The following is an 18604-nucleotide window of genomic DNA, read 5'->3' on the forward strand; positions in this document are numbered from 1 at the left end:
AAAAAAAGACATGGTGTCTATTGAAGAATACACTAATGAGACTCACAGACACTGTTAAAGATGTCGGTTTCCTCAAGTCCTCTTCTTACAGTGATTTACACAGCGGTGGAATTTAAAGGAATTGAACAGGCTGCTATAACATCGTATCTCATGGATAATTGCCCATGGGCACTGTAGCAGACTCGAATGTTGCTGGGATCCATGTGGTGACTGCTGTGAGAAGAAGCTTGGTTTGGTTTTGAAGATTTCTCATGTTGATTTGATTGAGACACAGAGCACGGCCCGCACTGTGTATTGTGATGCTATAAATGTGTGCTTATAAGCTGTCGCTTTTTTTACATTTTTCTAGCGGCAGAGTTGCAAAAGAAGTGATGGAGCAAAGTGCAAAAATCAAACGAGAGCCTCCTGAAATACACAGGTGACAAGAATTATTATTATTATTATTATTATTATTATTATTATTACAGTGTGTAATCCTGCCTGCATCTTGTAAAGCGCTTTGTGATGGTGGTCCACTATGAAAGGCGCTATATAAAATAAAGATTGATTTGATTGATTGATTGATCGGTTGGTCGGTTGGTCGGTTGGTTGATTGAGTGATTTATTGATTGATTGCTTGATCGGTTGATTGTTGGTTGATTGATTGATTGATTGGTTGGTTGATTGATTGCATGTCTGCTGTTTTCTTTCCCAGGGCAGGGCTGGTGCCCAGTCGGAGCTGCCCCTCTATCACTCACGGGCCTCGGCTCAGCAGCGTCCCCCGAACTCGCAGGAGAGCTGTGCACATCTCAATCATGGAAGGTAAAAGCCTTAATGTACCACTTTCAGCAGAGGCTTGCAAAACCTTACTAAAGATATTCCATCCAGTATATTATTATTATTATTATTATTTATTTCTTAGCAGACGCCCTTATCCAGGGCGACTTACAATTGTTACAAGATATTGAGCTTATTGCACATACTGGTCCCAATGGATAACCCGGCAGTAGATTTCTACTCAGCTGCATGTTTGTAGTGATGTGAGATCGAGGCAGTCGTATCTAAGCATGTGCGTACGGCTTGTTAAACTTTAGAGTTTTACACTGAGCATCTAGAAAACACGCATTTCCAATTGTGATGGAACTCGAGACTCTTTCGTTATTGAGACTAGAGATATTTGGTGGAAGCTGTCTGTCTGTCCATCTGTCCCTCTCACACTTGTAGTTGTAAGGGCCTGGCTTCTCACACAGCCCTATTAAAGACAAGCCCTGCTTGAAGCTGAGCGATTTGAACACACCTGTGCATACTGTGGAGGAGGGGCAGTGTGATCTTCTGTTTCATGTCACAGATGGTTCTGGTGTTGTATTGACAGCGTGCTGTTGGGGGGGGGGTGTTTCTAACATTCCTGTTGTTGTTACTGTGCTTTGGTTTCTGTTTGGCAACATCAACACTGACGTGCACTGATAGGGGAGCAAAGTGTTCCTTTTCCATGAGCTCGTCTTGGAATCTGAACAGATAGGATGATGACCTCACTGTAAAGCTCAGCAGATCCCCCCCTCCCAGGTGTGAAACACGACTCTCTGGCTGGCTGACTGGAATCACTTCCCATGTGCCTATGTCACTCAGAACTCTCTATTTCTGGAGACACAGAGGATGATCTGCCAAAGTCATTGTGTGTTAAAGTGAGGGATGGGCCAGTAGGAAAAAACATATCACTAACTGCCTACTCGCACTGCACTAGCATCAGAGATGCCTGCTCTCATTGCACTATAGAGATGCCTGCTCTCACTGCACTGTCATCAGTAGAAGTGACTTCATGTTTTCTTAGTTTATTAGTGGCTTTGCACTCTTCTGCTTGAAAGTGAATGGCCAAGGTGCCGTTTGTAAGACAAGAATTGTCAACCTCTACAAAAAACTATACTATAAAGGAATTACATGCAATCAGTTTTCTTAGAAAAGGAACACAGCTACATTTCATAAGCATTTTAAGATTTGCAATTTTTTCAGCTTTAGCAGTTTAAACTGGTGGTCTTTATTGAGTTTAATTGCATTGACGTTGGAGCAAGACTAAATAGGGAGAAACTAAATAAACTATAAAGTAACTAAACCTATAGTTGTCTGTGATTGGCTTTCCCCCCAATAAAATACTAATTTGGTCTGTTAACTCCAGAGGCTTTGTGTCACAGTTAAGTTTACAAAAAAAACCAAAAGATTATAAAGGAAAGATGCAATTCCCTTCATGCATTCTTTTAATTTAAAGTAGCAATTGATAAAGTTCATGTTCTGTAGCGACCAGGCTCAGCTTTACTTATCAAACTGTAAGGCAAGCAGTGTTCCTGTTGTTGGGATCAGTTTAGTTTTAGTTTCGCTGAAGAATACCCTGCAGACCATCGCTGTGTGTGTGTGGGTGTGTTGCGCCTCTGCCCGGGTATTAATAGCACTCTGTAAATAGCATCAGCAGTGATAGGATCAGGGTCGCATATCCACCCTGGCCATGTATGTAAGGCTAAGAAAGGCCACAGAGCACACTGTGCATTCCTGTCAGAGATAACTCCGCTCATGTAGTCCAGCGAGCTGCTTCTGCTGTGTGAGCAAAGGGAACAGGGAATAAAGGGGCTGTTGCTGATAGCCACCATGGTGAAGTGCCTGATCAAGATCAAAACCAAGGTTAACGTTCATCTACGGATGATCAACCACTGCTACCGGGACGTGAAGGTGCGTGTGCTGAGCCTCGGACCCCGCATCCTGGGCAAAGCTCTGGGGGCCCTGCCGCTCTTTCCAGCGCTCACCAATTTCAGCCATGCAGAGCAGCCAGCGAGCCTGCAGCAGAGCTACCGGCAGAGCTCTGAAGAGCCGAGCTGCTCTGCAGGGCCCTCCGCAGGTAATTCAGTGACAGGACTTCACTCACCAGAATACTCCTTCCCCTCATCAGCACTGCATTGTAAATGCGACAGAGACTCTGAGCCTGCTCCTGCTTGCTTTAAGGTGGTGGTGACAGCGTCACCGTCTTGCAGATTATGGGTGACAGCGTTACCGTCTTGCAGATTATGGGTGACAACGTTACTGTCTTGCAGGTTATGCTCGGAGCTTTGTTTTTGTAATTGTGGAGTTTGTTTCTTTTAGATGTGTGACTGTAACTTCCAATGTGTTTTACTGGATAGTGACTGCGGGCAGCTAAGAGGACTGGTGAAAGGCGTGTTAATGTTAGCAGCGCATGTGTTGGGTATTGACAGTCACTGCACCTGTTCTCCCAGCTCTACTCCTATTATCTGCACAGAACTTGTTTTAATTATCTCAGTGGTGTCGGAACTGTGGGGTGTTATTAAGCAGCCGGAATACGGAATACTATGTGATCCCTGCGGAGCACCCAATACATTATACCTGCCTCTAGTATCCATCATGCAACTGTCAGTGTCCAATAACAGTAAAAAAAAAAAAAAACCTTGTGGAATACAGAACCCCCTGAGTCAGGATGTCGCTGTGTTCCTGCATAGTTGTGTTTTCCTTTTACAGATTTTGTATTTATTTATTTGTTTTGTTTGATGCCATGCTGTCACGAGTTGCGATATAAATTGAATCTCCAGAGAACAGTGTCATTGATATGTTCTGCCTGCTCAGAAAAGAAATGTACCATCTCAGCACAAATCTATTAGCTTCCCTGCATCACGGCTTTCTGTAGTGAAATACCGGGATTCAGATACAGCAGTCTGAAGTGGCAAGAGCTGTCTCGCTAAATCAGACCATTTCGAGAGCATAAAAATAATAAGCAGAAGGTACAGTCCGCTATTCACTGGCAAATAGTATCTCACAACAGGAAAATCTATTATTATACAGACACTGGAGGGAGGCCAGGGGTAATCTTTGAAAAGAAGTGTGAATTCCAAGGGCATCTGATTATAGAGGGAACACATGGTGCTGTCTGCTACAACTACTGCAGTATATAAGGAAGCAGGATCTTATATGGACTCCAGTCTGTATGTTAGTCAGTTACTTCCAGACATATCTCTTCTTATCATTTTTGTGATTACCCATGACAGTGTACTCAAATAAAAAATACTATTGTACTTCCCAAAAAATGCTACAGTTTCCCATAAAGTATTATAGTATTTTCTTAAGTCAGGTAATTCTGCAGTGTAATGCAGTATTTCAGACACTGTGTATCTTATAATGCAGCTGCACTTCACAATTGCAGTGTTAAAGGTATTGCAGTACAGACAGTATTGAAAATTCACACTCTTGGCAGAAGAAGAAAGCTACGTAGACTAAAATGCTTTGGAATAAGACTGAATTATGTTCCTGCAGAGAAAAAACAATGCATTTTATAAGTAATTATATTATGGTTGCAAATCTTAAGATGCAGTTTAAGATTCTTGACACCAATAGACAGTAGAAACACACTAAAACGCAGTGGGTGGTTTACAATGGACAACGGGCACGAATCTCTTATGCAATGCATACCTGAAGGGCATACCCTACTAGATAATTGACTGCTGTGCTAGTTAACCATCACAACTGAGTTAATTCCCACTGCTGAGGGCTCTATTGCTATTATGATGTGAGGTCAAGACTATCAGCTTATCAGTTTCCAACACTGCTTACTCCCCTCCCTTCTCTGTGTGACCCGGCAGGTCTGGAATCGCTGCGTGACAGCGCCCACTCCACCCCGGTGCGCTCGGCTTCGCACGGAGACTCCTTCATGCCCCGCTCCCGGAGCCTCATGACGGACAGCAGCGAAGGGGCGGCTATCATCTCAGACGAGGTCTACAGCCCCTCGGACAGCGTGCTCCCCACGCCCGTGGCCGAACACAGCCTAGAGCTGGCCATCTCGCGGCAGATCAACGGCGCCCCCTGCAGCATTGAGGAGGAGAAGGAGTCCGAGGCCGGCACCCCCATAGTCAGGGAGGCGGTCGAGTTCGGGCCCGATGGCAAAGCCCTGAGCTCGGATAGTGCTGGCGGGGCAGGGCCGGGGTCTGCGTGCGAGGTGGAACAGGTGAATACGTTTGTTTTAAGTGTCCTCCGTTTACTCCTTGTGACCATTGGACTCCTCTTTGTCTTGCTCCTTCTCCTCATCGTTCTTACCGAGTCTGACCTTGACGTTGCATTTTTACGTGATATTCGGCAGACCCCTGAGTTTGAGCAGTTCCATTACGAATACTTTTGTCCCCTCAGGCGATGGTTTGCCTGCAGGTTCCGCGCCCTGGCCGGCCTGCTCATTGACACGTGAAGCAGGGCTCGGGGTTAAAGCAGCTGCCCCCGATCGGAAATCAAGAAGATAACACACTGCTGCCTGTTTCCACCACAGCACGATGGAGCGCGGCACCATCGGAACATGAATCCAGCTTCTTTCATGATGCAACAAAGCCAACTCGCCATGGAAGAGTCCAGGGCCGATTCCACAAAAAAAAAAAAAAAAAAAAAAAACGTTTTGTTTTTTTATTTTTAAAAGAGGAAAAAAAATGGATTGACCGATTTTTCCAAATTTCAGGTCATTTCAGGAATTAATTTTTCAAAATGGTGCAGTTCCTTTTGAAAGCATTGTTATTTTTTGGAGAAAAAAAAAAAAGATGCCTTCTTTATTTTCTATTTATTCATTTTGATTGAAAATGTGATTTACTTTTACAACATGTTAAGCATACAAAACAGAGCCAGAGATGCTTATATATTTCAAGTGTGTTGTGACTGTGGTTTGAGCAGTAATGGAAAAAATGAGGTTTAAAATTGAAAGAAAAAAAATCATGTTTTATTTTCAGCGGAGTGAGGAACTCCCATTTTAAAGTGATTCTGTGGATTTTTTTGGGGGCTTTGAAAGAGTGACCAGATTTCAGGTTACAAGCTACTAACACCAACATGATTTCTTTCAGGTGTTTTTCAAGGTTGCAACGAAGTTATGATCCATTGAACACAATATTGAAGGATGCAGGAGACTGCAGCGTGGGGTGGGGTGTCTACACCCACTGAAACGCTGGGCTGTGGTACTGAGCTTAATATGTTCATTTAGAATCGCCGTATATAATACCATGTGTTTAATGAATGAATCAATTACAACAGCAGGGTTAGCTTGTTAGAGGAGGGAGGGGGCGATAGATGTTTTAAACTGGTCCTCTATTCACTGGCTTTTAACTGTGAGGTTAAACTTTACTTTCATAGAATTCAATTATGTGTAGGCAGTAGCAAGCTATGTAGTAGAACTCAGATTAAAAATAAATTAATAATAAATAATAATAATAAATAATAATAATAATAATAATAATATAAAATGGTGTACTGTTGTGTGATCTAGCAATGTCAGTAACTGGTAGAAAAGTGGTGACGGTCAATCCCTTACGAACACTCACTGGCATATTTAGATCCAGTTTAGCTTGTCATGCAGATAACAGAGCTATGAAAAAAAAAATCAAACCTTCAGTTTAGTGCATTGTTTAAAAAGATGTTAAAAAAGTAGGCAGTGAATAAAATACAGTACAGTGGTTACTCATTGGTTTAATCTGGGGGGTTTAACTCAACAGCAACTGTAAGTTTGTAATTATGAAAAGTTTTGCCTAAAAAAAATTGAAAAGAAAAAAAAAATGAAATGCTGCACTTTTTGTACTAGAACGAGCTGTTTCGTAATATATTGACTGTTTTTTTTTCCTTGTATATTTTAACTAACTGAAAATGTTATTTTGTTATTCAAAATGAAATTCTGCCTCTTAGTTTTTAGCTCTTAGTGGTGGATCAGGTGTGAGATAGCATTGATAACGGAGAGGAGTAAACTGAGACAAGGGTTTACCCAGATTCATTGCTGACAGGGTTCCAGCACTGGTATTGCAGTCACTGCCAGTCACTTGGTTACCAGCACGACTTAGCAATGAGAACACACCCAACACCAACTAGCAACCGCAGCTGTTTGACAGCAAATGCCAGTTAATGGAATGTTTTTGGGTTAAATTTACAGTGAAAGGGACATAACTTGCACTGGTATAACGAGTTCAGTATCAGCTGAAAGTCCACAAAAGCTTTATGTCTGGCAAGGCTATTTCCTCCAATAAACCCAAAGTCAAATCCTAGAAAGAGGAAAACAAAGCATAAGAATGTTACTCAGCTCTACTGCAACTAAACTGAGCCCCTTTCCCTGCAAATAAAAACTGGGTATAATGCAATCTGTGCATATGAAGCAGGTTTTAGTGTTTTAATCACTTGCTTTTTAAAACGTACAGTACTGTGTGGGGTCCTGGTAATTGCATATACTGTAGATAGATGCAATGCAAGTATATGTTTTTCTATCAGTTAACAGAAAACTTTATATAAACTGGTATGGGGCTGCTGTGCACTTACTGCAGGCGTGCTGCAGTTTTAAGAATCAAGCCCACAGTTCATGGGGAAGCAGTAACCATTTTAGCTTTTGAATGCTGGATAAATCCCTGAAGTATTTGTGTGTGTATTATGAAAAAAAAGTTGATAAGTTCATTTCTAATAATTTATAGAAGTATTAGAGCTTTTTATTTTTAAAATGACTACAGGAAGTGCTATTTTTTAAAGAAAACAAGTGTGGCAGAAGGGGGGGTGGGGGGGGGGGGGGGGGCAGATGAGGAGTTCTGGGATATCGAGGAAGGTTGTACTGCCTTATATTCTGGCAATATGAAAAAGCAACTACTGGAATGGGGTCCAATGTGCACGTGTGTTGCTCATAATGGGGTCCAATGTGCACGTGTGTTGCTCATAATTTCATAGAACAGCCCCATGTAGCAGAAATCCCCTTTGCCTAAAGCCAGACCGCATTCAATTCTGAGCCTGTCAGTTCTGAAAGTCAACGATGGCCCTGGCCAGTACTGGAGCTCAGAGGTGCTGTTGTCAGCTCAGTAGAGGCCCCTCTCCTCAGGACAGGAGCTCCAGTAATGCCCTGGCATGGGTTTAGGTGGCACTGTGCTACAGATCCCTTACTGGGGATGTTCACCCTAACAGAGGTCAAGCCAGCCTGGTCAGTTCCCCTTATTCTCCATGCCTGGGCTTGGGGGTGATGATAGGTCACTGTGTACTCTGTGACTCCCCAGGGGAGCCTGTCTCTGAGTATCCTACACCCGCTTTACATGACTTCATCGATAGGGTCGCTGTTGAAAGTCACCAAGTTCATCGGGTAGAGCCGTACCTGCTTGTCTGCTGCCCTGAACGTTCTCTTATCACATGACCAGAGCTGCAGCACCTGTTTCTACTCTCAGAGCTGTTCTATGCAGTATGAGCAGTGTGTGTGTGTGTGTACCCCATGGTTATGACAAAAAGGCATTAAAGGTGTACTAACCAAGGCTTTTTTAAAAAAAAGTGATCTATTCCTTTAAGTGTGTCAACAAGATCCTTATAATTTTACTGTTGGTATTTTTGTTTCCCAGACTCAGTTGGACTCCTATGAAGCCCGTTTGTCCTGCCACATTGCTCTTGTGTTACAGATAACAGGACCATATAGTTTAGTATGGGCTGCAGATGGGCCCTATTATATGTAACTCAGGAAGTGAACTTATAGCGTTGTGGTAAGAAATAATTGGATTCAACTGAACTGATAAATATCAACAGCAAAACAGCAAAGGACATTTTGAAAATGCAGTTGAGACTAAATAAAAGCTTTGGTTATAAAAATAACCCATTAAGAACAGACAAAACCCCTTGATTTATTTAAATATGAAGTTTAGATCTTAAACAATGTTACAGCCATTCAAAATGTTAAACGGCTTTGAAAACGTAATTATTTGAAAGCAAAAATATGTCATTTAAAACTGACCGGCACTTTTCTTATTCAATGCTAATGGAAACACAGATGGAAACCAACCATGAACTGAATGTGAAGAAGCCAAGCAGCTGTCCCGGTTCGTGTTTCATTTTCTTTCTGCTCTTGTTTGATGACTGGGCTCAGTGAAATTTCAAGACACAAGACGACCGGATCCTGAAGGAAACAAAACACCCCCGAGATTGTCGCCGGTCTAGTTTTCTGTATTGTGTTCCAAAAAAGCATCATGTAGCGTCAATGTCAAATTACTTCATTCTGTGCTGCTCTGAAAATGTGGACTAAGTCATAAGGCGGAGCTATTCAAAAAGCAATAAAGATGTAAAAAAAAAAAAAAAAAAGCAAAATCTCAAGCTGTGGTTGACACAGGCTGTGCTGTGCAACAATCTGAGGTAGTTTTCTTCACCACACTATGAGTCTGAGTGTTGCTTCTGGAATGCCAAAGCACATTCGCACCTTGTCTGTTTATTTCAGAGACGTACTGGACACCCAATTGATGTCTGATGGATTTCAGTCGAGGCGGTTCACTCATTTTATATTTTACATAGTTTAGCAAGATGGTTTAAACTGTATTTGAGGTTTGGTATTTTACCAGAAACATATGCAACCTAAGTTTACTATTGTTTTGTGCTGTTGTTGAAACTACAGGTTTTTGGTGTTGTGTTCCTACCTCAGCTTGTAGTAAATTGCCATTCTATGCAGCGAGTGAAAAATCCTCCCTAAACCATGATACACGTTTACTTACAATAAGCAAAGATGCAGTGGCTCTTAGGCTAGTTACAAGGTGCATGTCATAAGCTTTGCCTGCCCAAAAAAAAAAAAAGTATATTTTTCTGTCGATAGCCTGCAAGCTTAAAATCTGATTGGCAAAAAAAAAAAAAAGATTTGTAGTAACTTGATTGACAACTGATTACTTCAAATCAATATCTTAACTAAATAAAAACATGCAAGTTCCTGAAGCGGGGCTGTAACTGAATAATGTGCACTGTGTGGATCTTTCATAGCGAATCACCTGAGGCGCGTATACACCGAGGGTACTGAGTTGAGTTAGTGCATGTATTTGTGTATTATGACATATCAGGAACTATGAAACTAGTCTAATCCCAGCCAATTTGTTTTTTTTGTTGGCTTATTCCTGAACTCATCCATGCCCCCTGCTGGTATCTCATTCAGAGGGCAGCCACATGGGTTGCAGTTTGTAAGGAGTTAATGTTAATAATGAAACGGGCTGGCAGAGCGGGCAGCACGAATGCAGGAGCCTCCCCGTGTCCCGTCAATGTAATCCCAAAGCCTTAGCGCCCTTTGCAAATCCAGCTATGCCTTCCTATATCAACAGTGCCCAGGGTCTTAAGGGTTGCTCAGGATTAGGCTGCTGGACTCCTGCCCAGTGCAAACTGGGAAAGAAGTCATTTGGAAAGTGGGCTGTAAATGACTGTTCTCCAGCAAGCACTGGCTTTGCACCAAGGCCCTGGTGATTGAAGGCAACTGTCCACAGTAAAATATGTTGCACTCCATTGCTGTGTGCTGTCACGGTGCCTCAAGGTTAAAATATTGGATGGTTATGGGTCACTTGGCCACTAAAGTGGAAAGAGACCAAGTCACAGAAAAGTCAGCCTCTTAATAAGATCAGTAATCACATTGGCTTCTTGCATAGCCTCAGCAAAAATCCTAAGTGGTTAAATACCCCCCCTTGTAAATTATATATATTACTCTAAATCCTGAGAGACTGCATCTTTTAACAATATAAGATTGGTTATGTCCAATCATGTTGCTGTTTTAATACTGAAAAAAAAATCGTTCCTGTGCCAAATCAAGTTCTGTGTTCAGATTCATACTCATTCCAATAGCATCTTCGTAGGTTCATGTGAAGCAGCAGAAGATATTGTTTCTTTTGATAGTCCCCTTGTTACTGGCTCCATGAGAATATTAAAACTTGAAATAAACATCAAAACAGTGTTTTAAACAAGCACAAGCGTTTTGTTGGTTTTTCTTTTAAATGTAAAGGGAGTAAAAAATAAATAATTTAAAGAATATCACTGCACAGATGCACATTGCATCTACGTTTTTATTCTCAATATTCACATGGTAGGGGTTGTTAATAAATGGCATCTACTGTACATATGTGTGTGCATATATAATTTAAAGAAATAAACGCTTACATTAGAACACTTTTAAAAGTTACAAAAACTTTTTTTTTTTTTTTTTAAAGAATGCAAAACACTAACATTTTCCAGTGCAAAATGTGGTCCACACCTCCCCCAAAGTGAAATAAAGGAGTTACTGCTATTGCTTCAAAAACTACATGCAAGTCACTCAGAAAGCCATTATTTCAAAGTGGAGCAACCCAAAGCAATAGTGTAGTGCTGTACAGCTGCAGTTAGCCCATGAAGACATGGAGCCGGCCGCTGGAGTTACCCGCGACCAGGACACTCCTGCTGGGGTGAAAGGCGTTGATGGAGCACACGGAGCCAAGGCAATCCCCACGGAAGGTGTGGAGCAGGGAGCCGGACTCGTGGAATATCTCAATCTGCCGTGGCTGGGCCATGCTGCCAACCACGAAGCAGTCCTCCAGTGTGGGGTTCCACACGGCACGGAACTTGGTCAACCAGCGACCAGTGTTGTTGTTGTGCCTGTTAAATCAAAACATATTTTAAACAAGACCAAAACATCGATTTTTAAATCGATTCCATTTCTCATTATATACAGTACATCAATATAAATACTGGATCACACTGGATTCAAGAATTACATTTTTGTAACATGCATAGTTAATAACAGTATTTAAGTTTATCAATGAAACTGCACCGAAGCAGATTCTCTTGCAGTATTTCCCTGTATTTTCCTCCATCCATTCTTCCTTCAATTTTAACAAGATGCCCAGTCCCTGCTGATGAGAAGCATCCCCACAGCATGATGCTGCCACCACCATACTTCACTGTAGGGATGGTGTGTCTTGAGGCATGGGCAGTGTTAGGTTTGCGCCACACATAGCGCTTTGAGTTTTGGCCAAAAAGCTCTATCTTGGTCTCATCTGACCACAAAACCTTTTCCCACATCGCAGCTGGGTCACTCTCATGCTTTCTGGCAAACTCCAGACGTACTTTCAGACGGTACTTTTTGAGTAACGGATTCTTTCTTGCCACCCTCCCATACAGGCCAGTGCTATGCAGAGCTCTTTATATGGTTGACTGGTGCACCATTACTCCACTCCCAGCCACTGAACTCTGTAGCTCCTTCAAAGTGATTGTTGGCCTCTCTGTGGCTTCTCTCACATGTCTCCTCCTTGTTTGAGCGCTGAGTTTTGAGGGACAGCCTTTTCTTGGCAGTGCCTGGGTGGTTTGATGCATCTTCCGCTTCCTGATTATTGATCCAACTGTGCTCACTGGGATATCCAAACACTTGGATATTATTTTGTACCCTTTCCCTAATCTATGCATTTGTATTACTTTATCTCTAGCTTCTGTAGAATGCTCTTTGGTCTTCATTTTCCTTCAGATTCACAGCCTGACCAATGATCCTTCAACAGTGGGGTTTTTATCCAGAAAATGTGACAGCAACTTTAATGGTTCACAGGTGGAGGCCAATGGTAAGGTAATTGTGTCCTCGTTAGGGCAATTTCTTTCATCGGTGTAAACTGGGAGCTTCCACAGCGCAGGGGTTGAATACTTATGCAAGCAAGATATTTCAGTTTTTTTATTTTTCTTAAAAATATTTCCCAACTTAAAACCAATGTCACCTTACAATAATTGATTTTGAGTTTCAGTGTTTTAAAATAAAATATTAAACAGAACGAAATTTCAACGTACCATTTGTAATTTAGGACAGCTCTCAAAACCCAGAGCACTAGAGTGGCCATTTTAAAAATAGCTTTGAAGCAGACTTTAAAGTTTGAAGTGTAAAAAGTTGTCAGGATAACACTCTATTTTTCAGAACCCCACTACTTACTCTTTAAAGAACCCAATATCCAAACAAATTTCAACAGCTTTGATCTTCCTTTCACACCTACCTAATGGAAGCCAAAAGAGGAACATCCAAGCAGAACCGGGTGGAATCATATACCCTGGAATGATGAATAAACACAAGCATGTTAGAAAACCTTTTCTAAAATATCAATGCAAACTTTATTTTGTATCAAATCACTGCAAAATGCTTCAATACAGACTAACAGAACTATGCAAATCCGCCACGGCACACAAGGTAGTGTTCTTGCATTTCGAGGGATGCTTACCTGAGTCGGTCGTCCATACAGGTGGTCAGCACTCTGTTCCCAGAGAGAGGAGAGAAGTAAGCTGAATTCACAGTCTTGGTGTGTCCTTGCAGGGAGGCCACAGACCTGCTGCCTTTGGGTTTCAGGCATCGGGCATCATAAATGCACACGCTCCTTTAGGGGTAAAGCATAAACAACATTTTACACACGCACTCACTAGAATTTATATAAAGTCAAATCTGGGACACACACATGCTCATGGGCCACTTTGCCAGGTCAATAAAATCATGCAAGCAGATCTCTTACTATAACAATCAGCACCCAAATGAAAACAATGTAATATTCCTATAAAAAGTCTTATAAATCAATATATATATATTTTTTTAACATACCGTTTCCCCGCAACCATGAAATAATTGTTGTCCACTGGATGCACATGCACAGTCCTGATCACCATGATGTCAAGCTCAGTCAACAGCTCATGGGACATGCTGAACAAACACACGCAAAGGAATGATTAGGAGACACAATGATATTACAGAGGAGTCCTGCGCTTAGCTTTTAAAAATATGCTTGCTTTACATATTTAACCACATTGTTGCAAGTCCCTGCTGACAAGTGCAGCTCTAGAAGCATTTTCTGCACTTGTGACTCTCACACCTTTCAGTCGGCACAAAGGGTTTTGCTTGTGGGATGGTCCTAAAGGAGTGGAGCAAAATGCATTATTCATTCACTCATGAATTCATTGGCAGTTCACACCTCTGTGCTCTTCTGTCAACGACCATGACATTCCCATTACAGGCCCCAGCTATCAGGGTGGAGCCGTCTTTCGAAAGGAAATCAAAGCAAGACAAACCTTCTTCCCTTTGGTATACCTATCACACAAAACAAAAAGAAAGAAACCAAGTGAGGCAAAGCTCCCCCTTTTCGAGTCGCCCCTAAAATATCCAAGTACCCTGGATGGCAATGGTTACCGTTACATTCCAGAACAGCCAAGCTACGTCTGTAGTGTGATTCTGCAACCTCTTCAGAGAAGCTCTTGTAGTAAACAGCACCCGCTAGGCTTCAGTGTAGTATATAAAGTACACTCACATCATCAAAGACGGCTTTATTGACGTCGGCACAGCGAATGGTCCCGTCGTAGCTGAGCGTGAGCAGGTGGGCTGGGTGGGAGGCTGAAAAGTACATGCAGCACACAGGCCTGCTGTGGGGCTCAAAGAGGTACACTCCATCATCACCATAATCACTGTTCTGTTTGGGAAACAAAATGAATAGTTATACTACAGTGAAACCTCTCAAAACTACCATGTACAGAAGCACAGTTAGCTAAATCTGCACGTCACGTTGACAAGTCAACCTTGTCTTAAAACGAAAGACGAACACTAGCTTATATCTTCTGTGGTTCAAGCCTGCAAAGAAAAACCTACAAGACGAATACAGACAAAAAGGTAACACAGTGCAACCGCCTCCAGATTCTGTCAATCTTTGTAAAAAGCTGCTCACCACATCCCAGAGTCCCACACGCCCCCACTTATCTCCAGCAGCCACCAGCACTGTGCTGGTACAGGGATGCACTGCCACAGAGAAGATGTTATTTTTCACAACTTTAGCCACATGGTCTTCCTGGAGGGTCATTCCAATTAGGCTTGACTTGTACCTGGCAAGCAGATAACAGTATAAAATAACAGGAATTTTAAATAATAATAATAATAATAATAATAATAATAATAATAATAATAATAATAATAATAATAAACTGGACCTACCCGTTTAAATTGACTTTTTGCGTTACATTTGCACATTTGTATGGCTGGAAGAAAGGAGACAATAAGTAAGTGTCACATAAATACAGTGCATCACTTTTTTGGTAGATGTGGTGCTTGTGAAGGGTGAGCGAGTCAGTTACAATGTTAGCAGGATCCAGGATAGCTTCCCCAGAAAAGAAAACAGTAAGCCCCAATAAAAATGATATATTAGGCACACTCCACCCAAATCAAATGGACTTGCCACCAAAGAACAATGCACTAATGCCACGAGGGAAAGTGCTGCAGCCGGCTTACCTCATTCCAGCAGTCCAAGAAACTCTGAGGCAGTCGGCCGTTTGCTCCCAGGTTGACAGGCACCATTTCGATAGGCCCTGATTGGTTCAAGGTCTGCAGGAGCAACACCATGTTGAGGGGCAGAAAAAAAAAACCAGACACAAGTATGTTAGTAACAGACATTCCTACGGCTGTAAATTAAAACATTTGAGCGATCATTTGAGCACAATTTACTCTTGGGATAAAAGTTCAGAAGAAACAACAGGAGAATTTGGAGAAGAAATAAAAATAATAAAAGCAGTTTCAGTTGAGAAGAAATCTAGACACAGTAAATGAAGACCTTGCGCTACAGCCATACAGGAGGCAGAATTACAGCCTTGTTAAATGTATTTTAAGAATGATATTTCTGCAGACGTCTTCACTGGTGAACTGTAAACGTGCAAATCTCACTTTTTCTTCTTCAAAGTCCTGCTGCTCCGGCACAGGGGCCTCCAGCGGGTCAAGTCTCTGCAGACGCAGTGACTTCCGAGTCGCTACAGCATTCACAGGGGCTTGCTGAGGTCTGTCCAGCAAAACAGAGCATTGAACACCCCATCACTAGGTCACGCGCACATCTCCAATGCTCTTTAATGCAGAAATGTCAACTGCTGCACCAGTGCAAGACATACAAAAGCTGCTTCTGCAACATGCGTTTGTGAGCCAACACCAAAAGCCTGTAGGGTGCTTACTAATGCACTGGACCTGAACCATTTGAGTTACTGTATAGTTACATAATTCGACTTTTACACCTATGAAGTTTATCTTGACAGTACAGATTGTATTATGCCCTCTTCCAAATTCACTGCGTTCAATATTTCTTGATTTGAGGCGCGAGTCAGATATCTATTCATGTGTATTATTTATGGTCGACAGTGTAGCCCATCTGAATTTTACAGCCAGACATTACTGTTTCTCACAGACATAATCCTACAGCAGTCTCTCTCCACCCTGTGCAATGACATGCGCCTCTAGCTGCATAAAGTTCCAAAAGCTTAGTGTAATTGGCCCCCAAATGCAACATTTGCTTTGGCATTTTCACTTGCTTCAAAAAAAGGGCCTTAAAAAGCGTTCTTTTAAAAAAGTCCTCATGCCACCGCTCTAGTCGAGTTACCGTTTGAGTCCTTGTGTTTGTGGTTTGCTCTTTCGGGAGAAGGCTCGCAAGGCATCAGTAGTCTGCCAAAAAAAAAAAAAAAAAAAAAAAATCACATCGTGATTACAATACCACTGGATACCCCTGGACTGCATCAACCACCTAGCGTGTGCATGTATGATGCCTGAAACCCAAAGGCAGTAGACCTGGGGCCCCCCTATTTCAGGTGCAATCCCAGGATAACCACTGGTAGGGGTGGTTAATACAATCAAGGGTGCTGTAAATGTTCCAATGGTATTGTAGCTTATCCTGGATTGACCCCACCCCCTCTTCCACCCTCATAACTTACATACCCTGTATTATAGACAAGCTGCTGACATAACCAGCCCAGAAATGGTACCTCTACATACCTCTTGAATGTTAAGAAATGAGAAAAAGGCTTTATTTTGCTGGATATTCTTCAACCGCTTCAGTTCGTAGGCAGACAGACCTCCTGGTCCTAACTGAAATAAATGGAAAACATGTGCATGATAGACTGAGGCAGCTTTTTTGCCATTTAAGCTTGGACTGCTTGTCTACTGAAATTTCTCCAATTAGCCTAGTACTTACAGACCCGTCGTCCTCACTGCTGTGTGATTCGCTGTCACTGCCCGAAGGCACTTCCACGGTTATTGAGGCTTTCTCTGGACAAGCTGCCCTCGTCCTGGATTTTAAGCTGGAATACGGTGTCTGGTTTTGGGGGTCACTTTCAGGGCTGCACCCTGCCTTCGGCGACACATTTCGGAGCTGTCCTCTTGCCCTTGCCCCAGCACCAAGTAACCTCCTTTTCTTGCTTTGAACGTGGGCTTCGGAATCACTGCTTTCGTTGGTAGAGTCAGTCACTAGTTGCCTGGGCGGGCGGCAGGCAATGCTTACAGACCTCCGCCTCATGTTTCCAATGGCCTGCTTCTGCAATGGGGTTTGCACCTAGAATTCAATAAACATCTCATTCATGGAAGGGGAAAGGCCTGGTCCACACTGCATCCAGTACCTTTGTCCTTATAAAAAACTACACACACATCCTATAGCACACAAACATATTCTGTACCGTATAAAAACAAATGTTAACTGTGCACGTAGAAAAATACAAATGTTAAACATTTTCTGTACAAATCTTACACTATCATACAGTCCAAGTAGAAAATACGGCACACACAAACTTACATAAAACAAACGAGGCTAGCCTACGGATAAAAAGAAAATAATGAGTTCTTATCATCTGCAATAAATACTCGATGTTTCATTTTTAAACTATTACTATGTTATTATATCCTGTTATTTTAACGGTGTCAGATTTGGTACGGCGTCAGCGAATTCGACGACTTGTTAATAATACAGTACAGAAATTCAAGTAACTTTCACCTCTGAATACACAATAAAACGAGCGTGTGTTCGTTCAGTTCAGTCATGCCTAAGTGACTAGAAATATATTTCGTTAGGGGGAAAAAAAGAGAAAGAGAACGATAATGTACATAATATACATTAAGTTGAAAATATTATTATTTAAAGATGCAGCATAACATAATGAATTCTCATTTCCCAAGTCAGATAGTCTAAATATTTCACATTTTATAGTTTAACAATATTTCCAAGTGCCTTTTCATTTAAAACCGTTTAAAATGAATAGAGGTATAGTGCCCGGTATAAGAAAAAAAAGGTGCGTTTTTTATTCATCATATGACTTCATTGTCAAGACAGCGATTATAAGAAACATGTTTCGAGAACAACTTAACTCCCGCTACCTGCTCACCTGTATCTTTTGCAGTTTAACGAAAGCGTCTTTTACATCGTAACGCCGTTCAGCTTTATCGATGGGCATCTCTCCAGATACACCTTCTTGCAGATGTACAGGTACTACTTATCCAACTTCACTCTTGAAAAAGTTCTGCGTGTGTTGCAAGATCTTCCTAGTTTTGTAACAATATGGCACGTGACGTCACAACCGCGCCTTCAGCAGACAGGGACGATAGAAAGCTGCTAGCCGCTGAATCTCGTTTTCAATGCAAGCAGGCGTATGACATGTGCGTGAACACGGTACTGCAGTACAAATACACTACATCGCTTAAATGGGACAGCTGCAACCCACAGTTTATATACATACGCGGTATGCAGACTTAAGAGATTTTTTTTTTTATAACAATATGTCCATTCCACATTAGAGGTTATCAATTAAGTGACTTATGTCCAAGCAGAGGTTTAATCGCTTCAGTTAAGTAATTAAGAGTCTGGTTATAACAAATATTTCTTGGCTAGGACGGCCCTCCTGACGTGCCCCTTGCAGCACTGCCCAGTAGCGGATGCAGGATTTCATTCTTGGCTGGGGCCCAAATTTTCATGGGACGGGCCGTGTATGACGTAATGACGTAAACGTAACGACGTAATTACTAATATACCTACTGAGGGCACTCTAGAATTATACTGTCACTGTGTATGGCTCATGTAAAAAGCAGATGTAGTAG

The 18604-nt window shown here is 42.0% G+C and overlaps 2 protein-coding genes across 4 annotated transcripts in view; one reads left to right on the plus strand and one right to left on the minus strand.

Annotated features, from left to right (window-relative positions):
• The window catches only part of LOC117429499 (FERM domain-containing protein 5), an 86042-nt gene extending 76405 nt beyond the window's left edge, over window positions 1–9637 (plus strand). The window contains exons 12-15 of one of the 2 annotated variants that reach the window (XM_058995517.1): window positions 350–418; window positions 695–801; window positions 4608–4969; window positions 5149–9637. In XM_058995517.1, coding sequence (XP_058851500.1) covers window positions 350–418; window positions 695–801; window positions 4608–4969; window positions 5149–5196 — 586 coding nt within the window. In that variant the 3' untranslated portion in view covers window positions 5197–9637. Of the gene's footprint in view, window positions 1–349; window positions 419–694; window positions 802–4607 lie in introns of both variants that reach the window. The other variant, XM_058995516.1, reaches the window with a different exon arrangement.
• A 1141-nt stretch (window positions 9638–10778) lies between these two features.
• On the minus strand, window positions 10779–18428 carry LOC117427966 (WD repeat-containing protein 76-like). Of its 2 annotated transcripts, none has more exons than XM_058995515.1 (14): window positions 17896–18428; window positions 16716–17054; window positions 16517–16609; window positions 16128–16189; window positions 15428–15539; window positions 14999–15091; window positions 14705–14748; window positions 14442–14595; window positions 14031–14189; window positions 13698–13813; window positions 13331–13429; window positions 12960–13112; window positions 12738–12791; window positions 10779–11361 (listed from the first exon to the last, which is right to left on the minus strand). In XM_058995515.1, the coding sequence occupies exons 1-14, from the start codon at window positions 17962–17964 to the stop codon at window positions 11109–11111; spliced, it is 1800 nt and encodes a 599-aa protein (XP_058851498.1). In that variant the 5' UTR covers window positions 17965–18428; the 3' UTR covers window positions 10779–11108. The 2 variants fall into 2 exon arrangements, with proteins under 2 accessions (XP_058851498.1, XP_058851497.1); XM_058995514.1 differs by having other exon boundaries at window positions 16716–17072; window positions 17896–18427.
• Window positions 18429–18604: the final 176 nt, after the last annotated feature.

Source organism: Acipenser ruthenus, chromosome 21, assembly GCF_902713425.1.
Source record: "Acipenser ruthenus chromosome 21, fAciRut3.2 maternal haplotype, whole genome shotgun sequence".
In the NCBI taxonomy this organism is placed as follows: domain Eukaryota; kingdom Metazoa; phylum Chordata; class Actinopteri; order Acipenseriformes; family Acipenseridae; genus Acipenser; species Acipenser ruthenus.

Coding starts and splice junctions, on each gene's coding strand:
- LOC117427966 (XM_058995514.1), bottom strand. CDS start 17,964: ATGCCCATCGATAAAGCTGAACGGCGTTACGATGTAAAAGACGCTTTC. Junction 13,113..13,330: donor TTCATGGTTGCGGGGAAACG/GTATGTTAAAAA, acceptor TTACCCCTAAAG/GAGCGTGTGCATTTATGATG. Junction 12,792..12,959: donor TGTATGGACGACCGACTCAG/GTAAGCATCCCT, acceptor TCATCATTCCAG/GGTATATGATTCCACCCGGT.